The sequence below is a fragment of the Dromiciops gliroides genome, chromosome 1 (genome assembly GCF_019393635.1).
Source record: "Dromiciops gliroides isolate mDroGli1 chromosome 1, mDroGli1.pri, whole genome shotgun sequence".
NCBI classification, from domain to species: domain Eukaryota; kingdom Metazoa; phylum Chordata; class Mammalia; order Microbiotheria; family Microbiotheriidae; genus Dromiciops; species Dromiciops gliroides.
In genome coordinates, this window is record NC_057861.1 from 152333425 (window position 1) to 152352587 (window position 19163).

Sequence of the window (19163 nt, forward strand, 5' to 3'; positions counted from 1 at the left end):
CTGGCTAGGCAAATGGAGATCCAGGGCTTTGCCCTCCTGGTCCCAGGCGTGTAGCATGGGGCATGGGCCCCTTGAGCCCTGGGTGTGTTGCAGCATGGCATACTGAAGCCCCCCTGGCTGTGGCGTTAGGGCGGCCGGAGGATTAGCTTGGTGTGTGTGGGGGCACAGGGAGCCCAAGGTTTGAGGGGAGAGAAGGAGGATATATACCCGAGAGTTAGACAGTGAGGGGGGGGACAGAGAAAAAGCTAAGAGCAAAGAAAGAGGAGGGACAAGGAAGGAGGACAAACAGAAAGAGGATGCCGGAGGACTAAGAGAACACAAGGAGGTCTGTGAGATGCAGGGGTTCAGCACAGCAGTACAGAGAGGAAAGTTAGATGGTAAGGGGGGGTCTACAAAGTGAAAGGGGCTTGAAGTTAGAAGAAAGGAGCTAAGCAGTGAAAGCAAAGCAGGGGAGCTGGAGTGAAGGAGAAAAAGAGTAAAAGTTGGAGAAAAGTGGGTCCAAGCAGCATACCCTCAGGCAAGAGGCCTCATCTGCCCTTATTAAAAGCAGATAGGTCGTATAATTTGCATTTCCTTACCCTTATCTTTTACATTGATTTTTATAAATAAACTCTGCTTTGATTATTTAATTAAGAGGCTTCTTAATCCTTTGCTTATCAATTTGGGAGTGGAGCAGTGTGGAGAAATTTTTTAAAGGCCCTAACAGATTGGCTTAGGAAATTAATAGCAGTCAGATAGCTAGCCAGTCAAAAGTCCCCAGATTGGGTTCCCCTGTCAAATTAGTACCCCCCAAGCTAATAAAATATTCTCACATTTGAATGGCAACCATGAAGGGACTTATGGCCCAATTATAATTTTTCTAAACTTATAATTTTTCTTATAGATATTTATAATTTTTCATATAAGTACAGTTATAAGTTTTTCAGATTAGTAGTTATAGTTAATTTTTTTTTTTACAACAGAAAGTTTTAGGACGAAAGATCAATTCTATTGTTGACATGCTGACTCTGAGGCTACAAAAGAAGATCTAAATGGTTGTAACTATGAGACTGAAAAAGTCAGGAGAAAGATTAGACCAACATTTATATACTTTGGGGGCAGCTAGGTGGTACAGTGGATAAAGCACTGGCCCTGGATTCAGTAGGACCTGAGTTCAAATCCGGCCTCAGACACTGGACACTTACTAGCTGTGACCCTGGGCAGGTCACTTAACCCTCATTGCTCTGCAAAAAAAAAAAAAAAAAAGATGTATACACTTGGATGTCATTTATATAGAGATGATGATTTAATTAGAGGCAACTAGGTGGTATAGTGGATAGAATATTGGACCTGGAAGCAGGAATACTTAAATGCAAATCTTGCCTCAAACACTTCATAGCTATGTGACCCTAGGCATACTGTCCTTGCCTTCTCTTAATCTTTGCTTGCCTTAATTTCAGCATTGGTGAACCGAGGATAATAACAGCACCTACTACCTCCCAGGGTTGTTATAAGGATCTAGATATAACATGTACGACTCTGTGCATACATAGGAAGGGCTGGCCTGTCCCTGGAGGTGGAGTTACTGACAACCCCCTTGTTTTCTGGCCCTTTGAGGATCCCTATTTAAGGAGGAGGTCCTGAGAGAAGGTTATTGTCCTGAATAACAATGGATTGGATTAATATTTTACAATCTGACAGGGTTGTGGTTTTTTTTCCTTTCTTAAGGCAGTTAATTCAATTTGTATGAACATATAATTTAAATCATATAATTATTCACCTTCAGAGGCAAAACTTCTTCCCTCTGCTCAACAAAAATTGGCAATCTCCTCAGAAATGGATTTTCTTCACAGAAGAATTCTCTCATTGTCATTTGGCGAATCTTGTAAAGCAAAATAAATGTTATTATCAGATGCAAAAGTGAAGTTAGTCTTCGCAGTTTTCATTGTCTCAAATACAGCATAAAATTGGAACAGAAATATCATTGAATGTTTAAAAAGGAGAATGTAACAGAATTGGTGATTTTTGAAAGCTCAAGTTCATCTAGCCCAGTGGTTCTCAAACTTTTTTGGTCTCAGGACTTCTTGACATTCTTAAAAATTACTGAGGACCCCCTAAAGAGTTTTTGTTTATGTGGGTTAAATCTATTGATATTTACTGTGTTTGAAATTAAAATGTCTTCATATTCTTATGAAAATAGTTTTGACCTTAGGGATCCTTGAAAAACTCTATGTTCCAGCCAAAATGGACTATCATCCTTCAGTCTTACCAGAGCCTCTGAGCATTTATTCATATAATTGCCCAACCCTAGAATGGATTCTTCATCATTCCCCACTTCACTGCACCCATTTCCTACTGAAATCATTCCTTCTGTTCAAGGTCCAGGTCAGAAACCACCTCCTCATAGGATCATAGATTTAAAAACTGGAGGGATCTGTTAAGGGCTAAAATTCTAGCTAGTCTGTCTAAAATATCTAATGAGTGGTCGCCAATAAATTATAAGCTTTAGCAAGAGTTAGGTTTTTAAGTATTTATTAAGGAGAATAAGAATTTGGTAAAGAGAGAGAGAAAGGCCTAGATTCCTATCTATTAAAGGGAGAGCACATTTCTAGCTCCCTTCTCCGCCAGCGTCCTCAGGAAAGAGCGCGAGACTGAGCGCCAGTCTCTTCCTTCCTCCTCCCACTAGTCCGCGTCACTTCCTGACTCCTGAAGAAAAGACTCCTGGTCTTGCCCTCAAAGACCTTCCCTTCATGGGCAGAACTCTTCTACAGTAAGTATCCAGCAGGTGGCGTTATTCCAATCGTTACAGTCCCCCCTGTTGTTCCTCAAGAAACAAAATGTTTCCTTGACGGAACAGTAAAAAGAATATAATAACTATTGCTAACTAATAATATGTGAACAACAATATAGAAAAGGAAGAGAGGAAAGTTTTGTTCAGAGGGGCGATTTTTTTTTTTTTGTCCTCATGAACCGACGCTTTGACATTAGTCTTGCAAAGGGAGGGCCTCTGCAGAGAATACATGTTACAGATGGTGTATATTATAACAGAAAGAGAAAAACAACAACAAAAACAACAAATCAAAACTGTTCATTTAAAGTCTCTGAAAGTCTTTTCTCAGATGTCCTCTAGGTGTAGTCGTAGAATGGAAGTCTTTTCAGGGGTTGAGGTATGGATGCTGGTAATCAGCCAGGAAAATTTCCTACAAAATTGAGCTTAACACAACTTTAAAATAGCTTTATCAATAATCAAATCAAACAATGAAAGTTCTCAAAAACATGTCTAAGGGAATTCAGAATCTTAGTTGTTACACATGAAACATATAATAAAACAAAATTGAAACATTCTTTAAAATTATAATATTACTGAGAAGACAATTGCTGTGATATTAATTTTTAAAAATAATTTTTATCTTTGTTTCATCACTTTTTGCATCATCTGCCTAATTATCCTCATGCCATTATGAGAAATTAGAAAATCTAATATAATTGGTAACAGGTGTCAAGGCCAAATTCAACACTGTATTTATCATGACACCTGAGATAATTATGGGGGTTACCATAAAAGAACAGAGAAATGATGGGATATGAGCATTCCCACACTTGAGCAATATGTACTGCCCATACAGTATGCCAGGCTTAAAATAGGTGGATGGAATATACGTCCATGCCACCGAACATATTGGAGGAAACTGAGTCAGACTTAATCAGATGCATGGGATTGAGATGGTCCATGGCATCAGGCATATAGGAGGGAGCATAGAAGCCAGGTGTAGAAGTGAGATGGGTGGGATCAATACTTCCAGCCATCTGTACGATATTGTGGGGAAAAATAAAATAAAATATTAAACCAAGAGAATCCAACCTCAACATTAGTCAAAAGCCGTTCCCTCGGCCATACCTTGACTTCATGCATGTCTCCCCTCATGTGACAGTTCAGTGTCTGCTCTTGCATGTATTCCTCTTGTGATTGGATGGCATCTTGGCCAACTGGCATCTGATAACTCAGAATAAAGGCAATTAATGTTTTAAATGATAAATTCCCATAATTCCAAGTCTCATATGGATTTAAAAATTGAGGATAATAAATGATTGCAAAAAATGTGAATACATCTTGACTCAGAACACAATATATAATTATGCAACAATTTCAAATAATACCCCTTTTTTTTTTACTTAGTATACAATTACTTTTGTGAAAAATCAGAACATACTTAAATACAAGTTAAAGCACAACAGAATCTCAAAGAACTTTTTTTTTTTGAAAATAGAAAACTTTTACAAATGTTCCCCTCTTTTTTTTTTTTGAATATGCTTATCAAAAATAATACTTCTTTACACTTGCCATGGCAACCAATTTGCCAGGGAAATGCTTCAAAGAGTTTGATCAAATAATCAGTTGAGAAAAAATAACAAAAACAAACAACTCAGAATATGGGAGCACAATACTCCTAGAATTAACATTGTATAATAAAAACAAAACCATCTTGCAATGTTTCAAAATTAGATAGATAAATGAATAGAAGAAAATACACATGGAACAATAAAAGACAATGAAATTCAAACTAAGGAAATCTAAATGAATATGAACTTAATATCAATAAGAGTATTATAAAATATAAACTTGATCACATGACTATAAAAAGCTTTTACAAATATTCTCCTTGTTTTAGAAACTAAGTATAAGACACAATCTCAAAAGCATTAAAATCTCTATGAAAATAAACCCATACCATTAATTTCAAAATGTATATGTAATAGCATAGAAATCCTATGTAACTTCTGAACTGATACTATTAATAATCTGAGTGAATTTAGAACACTTTTGATTCCGATATCTAAAATCCCCAATACTCATATCAATACCTTGCTGCTTACTTCTACATTTCTGTAAAATATATACCCTTCCATGGCAAAAGAAGCGGAGTCTTGAACTATGTTGATGATTGTCATTCTTATTCGGCTTAAGTTTTTCTTCTTTAACCCCTCTATATTGTCTGTCGGGCTTTTCACCATACAAATGCTTTATAAGATTACTAATTAAAGACAAAAGCAGGTTAGCAAAATTATGAACAAAACGAGTATATCTGGAATTTAAAGGGCTTTCTAAGGTTGTCTCAGAAGCACAGCCAGGCTGGGGAAGGGCTGAGCCTGAAGCTGCAAATGTAGTTAGAGAAAGTTGAGCATGCGCATCAGTTCTCTGGACTTCCCAGGCAGGGGAAGCAATGGGCTTGGCCATGGGAGGAGTAGAGGGTGGGGTCTGGAGAGGAGGGGAGGGACCAGAGCAATTTGAATCAGACTTGATTTTGAACTCAGGCCTGGATTCCTCTTCCCCCACTTTGCCTCCAGGTGCTAGGGGATTAAAAGCTTCTAGAGGGTGGGTCATTGCCTCCAGGCATGCAAAATTAGAGCAACAATTAGTGTTAGAACTGGGAAAAGCTGCGGGAATCTCTACAGGTTTCTCTGAAAAAGCATGGTTGGGAGAGGGAGAGATATTTCCTTGTGTGAGTAAGTTGCTGGCTCTTTTAACAAAAAGAAAAAGAAAAATAGAAAATCCACAAAAACAAAGCATTAACATGATCTTATCTCCCATTTGTCTGGTTAAACAGACTAAAATAAAAAATAGGGTAATTAGGGAGTTTAAAAGGTCCATTCGAAAAAATTCAAAGGAAAAACACAGCCAGTACACCAGTACTTAGCAGTTAAAGGGAGAGGGAGGGGAAATTTCTTACCCAACCAGAAGATCAGAAGAAGACTAAGGGTTAGCTTTCCTCTTCGTGGTCAGCCATCTGTTAAGGGTTAAAATTCTAGCTAGTCTGTCTAAAATATCTAATGAGTGGTCGCCAATAAATTATAAGCTTTAGCAAGAGTTAGGTTTTTAAGTATTTATTAAGGAGAATAAGAATTTGGTAAAGAGAGAGAGAAAGGCCTAGATTCCTATCTATTAAAGGGAGAGCACATTTCTAGCTCCCTTCTCCGCCAGCGTCCTCAGGAAAGAGCGCGAGACTGAGCGCCAGTCTCTTCCTTCCTCCTCCCACTAGTCCGCGTCACTTCCTGACTCCTGAAGAAAAGACTCCTGGTCTTGCCCTCAAAGACCTTCCCTTCATGGGCAGAACTCTTCTACAGTAAGTATCCAGCAGGTGGCGTTATTCCAATCGTTACAGATCTCAGATGCTGTTCATTCTAATCTTCTAATTTTCAGGGGAAGAAATTGAAGCCTAGAGAGTTTAAGTGGACCCAGATCGTTCTGCCTCCAAATCTAGAATTCTCTCTACTGCACTGTTTAGCTGCTACTTAACCATGAAGCTTTGTCTATTCTTTAATCTCTCTTTGGTCCTTCCTGTGTATTTAATCTAAAATAAAACATGTGTATTTATGGATGGGTCTACCAGATTTTTAGCTCCATGAAGACAGGAACTGTATTGTTTAATTTTTGTACTGCCGGAACATCACCAATAGGTACTATTTGTTGAATTCATATCTGTTAATAATCAGACATTTGTATAAAGACTAATCTGGGGGCAGCTAGGTGGCACAGCAGATAAAGCACTGGCCCTGGATTCAGGAAGACCTGAGTTCAAATCCGGCCTCAGACACTTGACACTTACTAGCTGTGTGACCCCTGCACAAGTCACTTAACCCCCATTTTCCCGTGCAAAAAAAAAAAAAAAAAGACTAATCTGGCAGCTCTAGGAAGGATGGATTAGAAGAAAGAGTGGAAGAGTAGAAGAGAGAAAACTGGTTATAAGGTTGTTATCACACTCTAAACAGGTGGTAATAAGGGCCTAGATTAAATTGGTGCCCATGGAAATAAGGGAGAATAAATGCAAAAGAGTTTCTAGAGAAAAAATAGAAAAGTGTATATACTCTGACATGACACCTAAACAGATACAATGGTGGAGGAAATCATTCCTCCAACATTGATTATACATATTCTCCAAAGGCATTTTCTACTAGAAGCTTTTCCAAATCCCTCTTCATTCTAATGTTTTCCCTCTTTTAAATAATTCCTATTTATCCTGCATCATATAACATTTATACATGTTTGTTTGTGGTCTCCCCATTAGGTTGTGAGCTCCTTGAGGGCAAAGACTCAGGTTTTTGCCTCTTTTTGTTTCCCCAGCACTTAGTACAGTGCCTCCTGGTACATAGTAGGTACTTAGTAAATGTTTACTGACTGAATGACAGAAATACAGGGGAAGGATAATAAATAATAATGTCTTCCATTTCTATAGAATTTTAAGGTCTCCAAAGAGCTTTAACCACAAAGCTGATTAATAAGTGCTTATTGCTTGATTAATATCTCATCTCATTTAACAAAGAAGAGTCAAGTGACTTCCTCATGGCCACACAGCTGGGAAATGTTAGAGGTAGGTTTCAAATTCCGGTGTCTCCTGAAGCCAAGCCCTCTGAATTACACCACCTTTATTTCCCCTTGAATACTTGGATGGGTTTGTACAATCTCATCAAAGTATGTACTCTCTACCAAGTGCAGATTGCAACCTTTTAACACCCTCTCATTCTGTGCAATTTTTCATCTATTTCTTTCCCCAAAGTCCTCAGGGAGTGTCTATCCAGTATATGTAGGCAGTCCTCTACTGCTTCTAATATCTTAAGGGAATTAGTTTATCACAGACTGCCCATATAAGTGGGCATGTTTTTTATTCTTTGTCCACGACCAGCATGCCTCATTGTCTACTGATACCTATTCCTGATGTCCTTAAAGCCAGTTATCATAATTTCAGCATTGATAATATATGCTTTTGCCTGTTTACACTCAGTTACTGTTACCTTTGGGGTTATTTACAATTCTGAATCAAAATTACAGATGTAATTTTGTAATGTAAACAAATGTTCACTATTTAATTCACAAGAATTTCTCAATGACCAGCTATGTCTTTGTAGTCCCAGAAAGTATGTCATATCAGCAATCAAGATCTTAAGTCTCGGTCTTGAATAGAGGTTGTCCAATTTCAGTCCACTGCCTGTTTTTGTATGGCTCACTAGCTAAGAATAGTTCTTACAGTTTTAAATAAAGTTGTATTTTAAAGTTATTCAAAAGCAGATGGTGGATTGGATTTGGCCCACCAGCCAGAGGTTTGACGAGCCCCATCTAGAGCCTGACATTATGGTTGCACTGTCTCACAGTCTCACCAAAGATCTAACTAGTCTTCTTGATTCTGTAATCCATTTCTCTATAAGTAAGAGCAGGAATATCCCATATGGAAACGAAAAATCTGAATTCAATGAGAGCTCTCACCCAAAGTTGCACATCCTTCAAAGGGACTGAGATTGCTAATCCTCCATTATCTCTATTACCATAATCTTTTTTTCTTCCTGTACTAAATAAATAAATGAAGTCTAATCCCTATGTTTAACAAAGAGTCCTGATATATGTATAGCATGTGATTAACATAGCATATGGGTAATAAAAAAGATGAACTAGAAATCCTTAAAGAATAAGGCAAATTTGAACTCATAAGCATCAGTTGAATTTGGTGGGAAGAGACTCAAACATATCTCTGAAAGGACCTACCTTGTTTGAAAAAACAGAGCAGATAAAGGGGGAAGAAGATATGTCCATATCTTCTATTTACTTAGAGATTAAGAATATAAACTCATATGTGAAAATTCAGGAAAATAAAATAAAAAGTATTTGAATATTAATCAGGGTAAACTTTTTTAATGTTGTCATTGATCTATACTATAGCATATCTGGACCTATAGAGGAAATAGATGATAGAATAATTTGAGGAACACATCAAAACCCTGAAAAGAAGGAAAATATATTATAGTACTTATCATGAATTTTAGTTGTTCAAACATGTGCCAGAGTTATTCTCTGCCAAAAACAAAGTAGTTGCCTTAATGGTCATTTCATCTTTCCAAAGACTGAGGAATGCACAAGGAGGAATTTCTGGATCTGATTCTCAACAAGATGAATGTGGTTTCAGGAATAAAAATGATGGGAACCTTGTGGGGCAGGAACCACTCTGTTTTAGAATTTGTGATAGAGAAGTAGAAAACTGGCCACTACATGCACTGAATTGGGGAGAACAGACATCAAAGGAAATAGAGGAAGATTAGGTAGGCTTGCATGGCCTAAAATTTTACAATGGAGATCCCAAAAAGGATGGGATGCTCTCAAGAATAAAATTATAAAAATACAAAAAGGAACAATTCCAATAGAAAGGAAAACATGTTGCCATTTAAACCCAAAGCAGTTGCAAGGGGAATTTCATCTACTAATTTCACTTTTTTAAAGACACAAACAGAAAAATACATATATTTTTTAAAGACAGGTGAATATAAAAATGGAAGTGGAGCATCAACATGGCAAAAATAATTTCAGGAGTTCTAAAATTCAGAACGACCTATTCTGGAGAGAAAAATGAAGGACAATAAGATATGAGAGGTGGGGGAGGGGTCAGAGATTATGTATTTTGGGTAAAATAGAAAGTTTAAGACCTCTGCTTAAGGTGGATGGCATGATGAGAATAGAGAATGGAGTGAAGAAAGAATTTGCCAATTCTTAATTTATTTCTATTTTCTCTGCCAGGGAGAATGATCTTTGGATTGGAGAAGACAAAAAAAAAAAAGATTAATAATGAACTAATAGCCTAAATAAGTAGAAAGATAGTAAGAGAGTATCTAGTAGCCCTTTGGGAGTATTGTGAGAAATGATTATTTCTCTCTTGTATTTAATAGCTAACTATTATATTAGGACCGAGGTTTTTCCCTTTTTCTACTCCCTCGTCCAGAAATTAACAAATGTGGGAAATCTCTCTTAAAGACTTACCTAGTCCAAGATCTAATCTGACAGTAAAAGAAATACTAAGTTTGAGGTGATGGGTCCATTCCTGATCATCGTGTTTGCTAAGACAAGTCTGAGGAAAGTTGATTCTCCCTTTTGTCAGATGGGTAATGTGGTAATTGATATTTCTTTGACCAAGATGTCAGTGACCCAAGTCACATATCCCCAAACCTTCATTGTACTATTCATTTTCTCATTAATTGTTAACCAATCAGAGTTGATTGCCATCCCTCAGGAATACCAACTCTTCAAAGGGCATATACTCTTCAAAGGCTCACCACTGTGAGGAGTCTTTTGTTCTAAGAGAAACAGTCAAATGACTATACTTTTATTTAAAATGCTGGTATTATTAATAAAATTATTCAATTACCTAGAAACTGTCTCTTGAACCTTTAAACACCACAATACATATCACCATACTTGGATAAACTACATACCAGGGTACTGAAAGAACTGGCAGTTATCACTGTTTGGCCACTTTCACTGATATTTGAAAAGATTATATAGATTTGAAAAAAAATGCCCCAGGATTACATAAGGGTAAGTATCACATCAATTTTCAAGAGAAAGATGAAAATCCTGAGCAAAATTCCCACAACATATTATTAAAGGGAAGGTTAGTCAACATCTAAAAAAATGATGATCAGGGACCCCTGTATTTCCTTCCCCCCTCCCCGCCCCGTTACATGTAAAGATAGATTTCAACATTCATTTTTGTAAGGTTTTGAGTTCCAAATTTTTCTCCCTCCCTCCCCTACCTTCCCAAGACAGAAAACAATCTGACATGTCATGTATGTACACTCATGTTAAACATATTTCCATATTAGTCATGTTGTAAAAGAAGAGTCAGAACAAAAGGGAAAACCACAAGAAAGAAAGAACAAACAAACAAAGAAACAACAAATAAAGTAAAAAATAGCATGCTTCAGTCTGCATTCACATGCTAGAGTTCTTTTCTGGATGTTGAGAGAATTTTCCATCATGAGTCTTTTGGAATTATCTTGGATCACAGTTGATCATCATGCTGCTGTTACTGTGTACACTGTTCTCCTGGTTCTGCTCACTTCACTCAGCATCAGTTCGTGTCAGTCTTTCCACGTTTTTCTGAAATCTGTGTCATGGGGTGCAGAGCACCCCAGAAGTTCTCTGGGGCACATCAAGGAAGCTTCTCCTTGAGAAACTAAACCAGAGGATAGATAATGCCTAGAGAGATAAGCTGAACCAAATCGGACTGAGCTAGCTTCAGAATCCTACCCTTCATTCTGGTCTCCCTTACCCTGGGGAGATAAATTTGGGTGTGGCTGCGGCCTTTGTGTTCTGAAGAGGGATCTGTAGCCACCCCTCACCCAATTCCTTTAGTCACTACCAGTGGGGGATGGTCCTCCACTCCTCACCCAATTCCCCCAGCTACCACCAGTGGGGGATGGTCCACCTTCACCAAAGGAACTTTCCACAGGCAGATGGTCCACCCCCATCAGGCCTCTATAAAAGTACTTTCCAGTCTCCAGTTCGAGGAGATTTGGTACCTCTGAGCCATGTGCTTCATGCCAAATCTCCCCATGAAAAGTCCAAGCATTTCTTTCATGGTTTCCCTCCCCCCACCCTTCCCTTCCCTTGCTCCTAAATAAACTACCACCTTATTCTAACTATGTTTTGTGTGCAAGAGGGTGTAATTCTTTAAAGAGGAATTCCTAAGAACCCCAACCCCTAACCCCAACCCGTACCCCATTTCCCACCATATCATCTGCCTGCTCATCATTTCTTATAACAAAATAGTATACCACAACCCATTCCCCAATTGATGGACATCCCCTCAATTTCTAATTCTTTGCCACCACAAAAAGAGCTGCTATAAATATTTTTGTACATTTGGGACCCCTGCATTTTCATCAAAAAATAGCTGACATACTGACTTAATTTTCTTTATTGATAGTTACTACATAAGTAGATCAGGAAAAAGTTATAAAGTTTACTTTGATTTTTTTTTTGTTTTGTTTATTTTGGGGTTGTTTTTTACAGGCAATGGGAGTTAAGTGACTTGCCCAGGGTCACACAGCTAGTAAGTGTCAAGTGTCTGAGGCCGAATTTGAACTCAGGTACTCCTGAATCCAGGGCCAGTGTTTTAACCACTGTGCCATCTAGCTGCCCCTACTTTGATTTTTGCAAAGAATTTGACAATGTCTGTCAAGTTAAGCTTCTGAATAAAATGGAGAGATGTGGGCTAAACAATAGAACTATTAGATGTATTCATTATTTGCTACCACACCTTAACTTCTTTATCTCTCTTCTTCTGTGGCCTGTTCTCCCATTAAAGAGTTCTCAGAATCTCCATTTTGAGGAACATTCCAGACCAGTCATCCTTCATTCTGTAGACCACCACCGTGCTTCTCTCCCCATTTCCACTAACAATGTTTAGCTCCCTTTTATGTACTGTATTCATTTATTAGTATAGAAGTTCCTTGAGGGCAGAACTGTTTTGCTTTTTGTTCATGTCCTTAGTCTTTAACACTGTGCCTAGCACAAAGTAAGCACTTAATGTTTGTTTACTTGTCAACTAGACTCACTACTTAAATGATGACTGAACCCAAGGAAAAGTTATCTACACCTCAATATCAACTTTATTGGGGGAGGATCTTTAGCAGAGCATTTCATGAATATGCGATTTCCCTTGGGCTGGTTCACATTTTTATCAATGATGTGAATAAGGTATATATGATAAATTTACCATATATGTAGGTGTCACAAAACTGGGAGGGACAAGTAGAATGTTTTAATATAGGAACTGAAGGGATCTCAACAGCCTAAGGTACTGGGGTGAGTCAAATGAGATTAAATTCAGTAAGAACAAATGTAAAGCCATGCTTGAATTTTTTTTTTAAATCTCAAATACAAAATGGAGATGAGTCTAGACACTTTGTCAGAAAAAAATCAATCAGAATAGTGAGGGATTTTTTTAAAAAGGAAAAAGATTTATAATAGTCCAAAAAAGCAAAGAACTTCCATTAGCCTGAAAAACAAACAAGCATAGGTTTCAAATCTGAGCTTGCACATCAAAGAAAAAAATAATTGGATAGTCAATAAAATGGAAGAATTATATTCATTCAAAATAATGCACAGCGGGGCAGCTAGGTGGCGCAGTGGATAAAGCACCAGCCCTGGATTCAGGAGGACCTGAGTTCAAATCCAGCCTCAGACACTTGACACTTACTGGCTGTGTGACCCTGGGCAAGTCACTTAACCCCCATTGCCCTGCAAAAAAAAACAAAAACAACAACAACAAAATAATGCACAGCTAGGTGAGGGAGAAGAAAAAAATAATAATAAAGTAAAAAAGTACACAGCAAAGAATAAAGGAAAACCAAACAGAAAGCAAAGAAAAGCTGGGAAGCTTTGAAAATAATGTGCAGCATTTATTATATAGGTTTTCTTGAAATGAAATTTATTGTTTTATATTGAATCCTTTCTCATGTTCTGCTGTGTACATGGCAATGTTTTTTTTTTCTTTTTTACTCTGTATTTAAATCTAATTTTTTTTTTTGAAAATTTACAAAATAATAAAATAAAATAATGCAGAGGTAAGCAAGGTACTCAACATGCAAAATGATCAAGTTGAAAGCTCTTAAATCCTTTCAGTTGTTTGATTTCATAGGGCCAAGGCTAGACAAGAGAATAAAGATCAGGTAGAAAAAGTCTGTTGGTTGATTGATCATCTTTTTAAAAAAATAACATCCATTTCACAGAGAAATATTGAAAAGGCAAAAATCATCAATAGATTAAAGAATATAAGAAAAATAGAGCAGGAAAATTTGAATTACTATTTCATGTGAACTTTGATCACTCACTAATACATCAAAATTATGGGTATACAGGGTCATACAAAAGAATTTCACATGAACGGGGAGAAGAGAGGTTGGGACAGATTCTGACTATGTAGGATCTGAGAGGAGTGAACAAGAGGCTTTCATTTTTATGCTTGCCTTTGGAGTGGTAGACTCCATAAGGCAACAAGAATGTTAAAGTCAAAAGATGGAAAAAACAAGAAAATGAAAGGTATATGTCAGCAGTAAATAAATTTTTATTACATGCCTACTATGTGCAGGGTATTATACTAAACACAGAAGATAAAAAAAAGAGACAAAACACAGTCCCTGCTCTCAAGGAGCTCATAATCTAATGGGGGAGATAACAAGAAAACAAATAAATACAAACAAGCTATATTTAAGATAAATAGGAGGGGGCAGCTAGGTGGCATAGTGGATAAAGCACTGGCCTTGGATTCAGGAATACCGGAGTTCAAATCCAGCCTCAGACACATGACACTTAACTAGCTGTGTGACCCTGGGCAAGTCACTTAACCCTCATTGCCCTGCAAAAATAAAAAAAAAAACCTTAGCTTAAGATAAATAGGAAATAATTAGGAGACAGAAGGCACTAGAATTAAGAGGGGTTAGGAAAAGCTTCCTGTGAAAGACAGATTTTTAGTTGGGACTTTGAAAAGCCAAAAGTAAGGTAGACCTGAAAAACAGATGGAGAGATAATTTAAGAATTATTGGACTATTTGAAAGCCATTTTTGTTTGTTTTTTATGGTTTAAGTTTCTAGTAATTTCTTTTGTAAATCATAAAAGTATTTTATTATTTTCCAGTTACATGTAAAGATAGTTTTCAAAATTTGTTTTCATAAGATTTTTAATACCAAATTTTTCTCCCTCCCTTCCCTCCCCCAAAACAGAAACCAACCTGATATAGGTTTTATATGTACAATCACATTAAACATATTTCTGCATTAGTCATATTGTGAAAGAAGAATCAGAATAAAAGGGAAAAACCTCAAAAAACAAAGGTAGAAAGGTATGGTTCAATCTGCATTCAGAATCCACCATTCTTTTTTCTGCATGTGGAGAACATTTTCCAACAGAGTTCTTTGGAAATGTCTTGGACAGAAAGCCATTTCAAGAAATAGCCTGGAAATCAGAATTCAAGAAAACATGAAAGGAAAATGTCTATTTATATTAGAACCAAAGAGTAAAGTGAAAATAGAAAGAATCCACCTATCATCTCCTAAAAGAGTCCTCAAAATGAAAACTTCCAGGAATGTCACAACTAAAATCCAGAGTTTAGAGGTCAAAGGGAAAAAAAAACACAATACTGCAAGCAGCTAGAAAGAAAGAGTTTAACAGAGTTCAACAAAGGAATCACAGTCAGAATTATATATGACTTAGCAGCTACCACTATAAAGAAGAAAACTATAGTATTATAATGGATTATAGTATTCCAAAAGATAAATATATGTACACACACACATACATACATATATATATATATCCACATGTATATATACACACACATCCACATGTATACACACACACACACACACACACAGAAGCTTATAATCAAGCATAACTTCCTCAACAAAATTGAATATAATCCTATGGGGAGGCAGGGTGGATGGAAAGGGCATTCCTAATGGAAAGGGCATATAAGTAGAAAATTTGAGATAAAAACACAAGAGTTGAGAGAAGAGACAGAGAGAAGACAGAATAGTATAATATGATGAAGGGAAAGACACAGTTAATGATTGTAACTCTAAATATGAATGAGATGAACTCACCAATAAAATGGAAAGGGGAGAACTCTTTTTCACCCATAAAACAAAAAGTGAATTTAATGGGGAAAATGTTTTATATCAACCGCTTTAAATTTGAGTTCATTCTTCCTAAAGAACAAACTGTAGAGGGGAGAGTGTGCCCCAGTTCACAGATACACTTCTGTACTTTAGTTTTTGCTATATAGATTTAGGAAGTGTGCCTTTATAAAAGATAATTGTTGCTAATTGGTTATTGACAATGTTGAGATATCAATGGGTAAATTGATATTGTGGCTCTAATCTCTCATAGTACTACTAAGGAAGAATTAACTTATTGATAATGGAAGAACATGTTAGATAAGATAGGATCTCATATGCTAAAGTATTATAGACAACACCGCAGCATGCATGCATGCGTGCGCGCACGCGCGCGCACACACATGCATACCCCTTAGAACCCAAAATGGTGGAAACAATGAACTTGATTAGCAGACCAACCTTTCAGTATGAGTGGGGTTTGAGTGAGCCCAGAGGCTATAAGCGTACAATACTTAGATGCAGTCATTCAATAATACAAATAGAATAACAAATTGTATATATATATATCCATAGTCAAAGTTTCTCATTCAGGTTGTTCTTCCCGGGGCTATAGATTCTCCATAACATTACAGATTCTACACAGATTCTACAAGAATAAAACTTCCCTAACTTTTGAAACTATTATTTTGCACAATTTCAGCACAATCTTATTTTGGGCTTAGTTTCAATTTTCCTATTTTTTCAGAAGGCACAATAGAAATCTGAACCAAGGTTTTGAGGAAACTAGGGCCATATCTAGTTTCTGTTTGTGTTTTTTCCAACCTTATCATAGATTTATAACACACTATTTAAGATACTCAAAAAATAAAAGAAAAAGAAAATATACAGACTAAAAATGAGTGGATAGAACAAAATCTATTACACTTCAAATAACTAATAATAGTTGCAATCATGATCTCAGATAAAGGAACAAAAAAGACAACATCAAGAGAAACAAACATAATGGATAAAGAAAAACATTAAATGTTTATGCACCAAATGGCAACAAAGAGAAACTTGGATTTGAGGAGGTCCTTAATGAAAATATGAGAAAGGTATTAACAAGTTCATGCAAACCATATTTTATGCATGCAATAGAATCCTTACATACATGTTTACAATAAAAAGTTGATTAAAAGATGCAAATGATACAAAGCCCTGATGGTTGATTATTGATTTTTAAGTCATTTGATTACTAGAGCAAAACACAGTGTTAAGGGCCCTCTGTCACCAGGCCTTACCTATGTACGTAGTATGATCATACAAAAGTCCATGATAAATGTCAGACAAATAACTTTGTTCAGTGATCCTCTGGTTTTCAGTACTAAATGAGAAATAAAACAGGGAGATATGTGCTTCCTGGTGTCTACCATTCTTATTAAGGACAACCGGAGCAAAATTCAAATAAAAAAAAATAAGATTGCCTATAAATGATGGGGTTCTTTGCATGTTGTTGATCTTAGGAGAAAATGGAAGAAGTTTATCAATCAATCAAGATAAAAAAAAATCTCTTGGATTTCCAGTAAATTTTTATTGTGATAAATGAATAAAATCAAGATTTTTCCAATCATCTTTTCTAAAATGTATGAACTCAGTAGAAATTCTCAACTCCACATTCATGTGCATACAATAATCCAAGTCCCAAAAAAACACAGCCTCTCTGAATCATTCGCTAATTAAGAGAAAGCCAATTCTTCCGTTGCTCAAATAATTTCCAATTGGTGTCTCTGGTATTCATTACTCTGTAGAACTGGTCCCTCTCAGATAGGGACAATGTATGAAAGTTGAGAAACATTTATTATGCTCCTTCTGTGTACTGGGAAAGATGCAAGGTACTGGTAAAAATATAAAGATGCTTAACACTTGGTTATTACACTCAAAGAGCTTGGATTCTAATAAGAGAGATCTTATATTTTTCACAATTAACTATGATACAAATTAAAAGACAGAAGCTGAATAAGAGCATTGCCAATAAAATTCTCTACAAAGTAGAAAAAAAGGAAAAATCATATATTACTGAGGGAAAGTCAGGATTGAGGAAAGTTTCATGACAAAGAGAGCATTTGAGTTATCCTAGCTCTATTCTTTTGAAAATATGTATAGTGATGCTCCCTTTTTTGCACATTAACTGTTTTAGCACAATACAATCTGTAATCAAACATTTTCTATCCTAAAACTTATTGTTGTAAACTTGTATAAAATTGTAGACCAAGTAACACTGTCTTCATGAAACTCATTCTAGCGTTCCTTTGCCACTGTTCTTTATAATACATGTATTTCCCTCTCTGTAATTCAAATGTGATCTCATTTCTCTCTTGGTTAACTTAGAACATTATAATATGCCTTTACTCTACAGCTATGTTGACTCTAGCAACCACTTCATTTCTAAGTAATATATAAACTGCCTTTTATGCTTGGCCTCCTCAAACTGTTGAGCACTGCAAAGCCCTGCCAACAGATTTTGGTTTTTCCTCCAGATATTCCTTCCAAAGTAATCATAAATTGCCCTGGTCCTAAAGTTGATGTCATTCTCTTTCATCCTTGGCACCTGAATTACTGCAAAAATGTCTCCAGGCTACCAAAACATTGAAAGCAGCACTTTTTTTCGTGGTAGCAAAAAACTGGAAACAAGCCCATTGATTGTAGATGGCTGAACATAGTATGGTATATAGATGCAATCAAATAGCATTGCATAGTAAGAAATAATTATTATAAAGAATTCAGAGAAACTTGAGAAAATTTCTATTGAAATGATGCACAATGAAGTAAGTGGAGCTAAAAGAAAACACTCTATAACCACAAGAATGGGAAAACATCCATAGATGACACCAGAACTCATCAAAGCATTGATAAATGTTGAATGCAAATGATTGAGGCAGACTTCCATTTCTGTTGCCAGATAGTCATCCCCATCTTACTCCCTATGTCTGGGTATACCTCAGGGCTCTTTCTTGGACCCTCTTCTCTTCTCTCTCTATACTATCTCTTTGTGACCTCACACAACTTAAAACTCTCATCTCAGTGGAGATGAATCCCAAATCTACATAACCTATCCTACCCTCACTCCTGAATTCTAGTACCACATTACTACCCTATTATGCATCACCTGAATATCCTGTAGACCTCTCAAACTAAATATGTCTTGAACAGAATTCAATATCTTTTCCCTCTTCCTTCCTTACCTATTTATGTTGAGGGTACCCTCATTTTTCCTGTCATCCTGATCCAAAACTTCAGAATCACCCTCCATTCTTCCCTCTTTTTCATCCCATATATAGAATCAGTCACCAAACTTTATTAATTTTGCCTCTACAGTATTGGTCCTATCTGTTCTCTTTTCTCCATTTACATGGCCATTACCTTAGTTCAGATCCTCATTTCCTCTCACCTACAGCTTATTTGTCTCCATTTCTCAAATTTTTCCTTTCTCCAATTCATCCTTTATATAATTGCCAAAATAATAGACCTAAAGTATAGGTCTAATCATGTCACTTCCTTGCTCAATAGTCTCTAGAGGCTCTCTATTACCTCTAGAATCAAGTATAAATTCCTTTGCTTGATATTTAAAGCCCACCACAACCTGACTCCAGCCTAGCTTCCCAGGCTTACTGAATATTATCATCATTCACACTCTAAACAACTGTTCTACTGCCTGGTCCTGTACATGACATTGCATTTCCTACCTCTGAGGATTTGCACAGGCTGTTCAT

The 19163-nt window shown here is 36.5% G+C and overlaps 1 protein-coding gene across 1 annotated transcript in view; it reads right to left on the reverse strand.

Moving 5' to 3' along the window:
• LRRC69 (leucine rich repeat containing 69) overlaps positions 1–19163 on the reverse strand; it is a 111546-nt gene that overhangs the window by 16330 nt on the left and 76053 nt on the right. The window contains exons 6-7 of the mRNA XM_043982593.1: positions 11509–11534; positions 1760–1841 (exon numbers count right to left, since the gene is read on the reverse strand). Of these exons, the coding sequence (XP_043838528.1) occupies positions 1760–1841; positions 11509–11534 (108 nt within the window). The remainder of the gene's footprint in view (positions 1–1759; positions 1842–11508; positions 11535–19163) is intronic.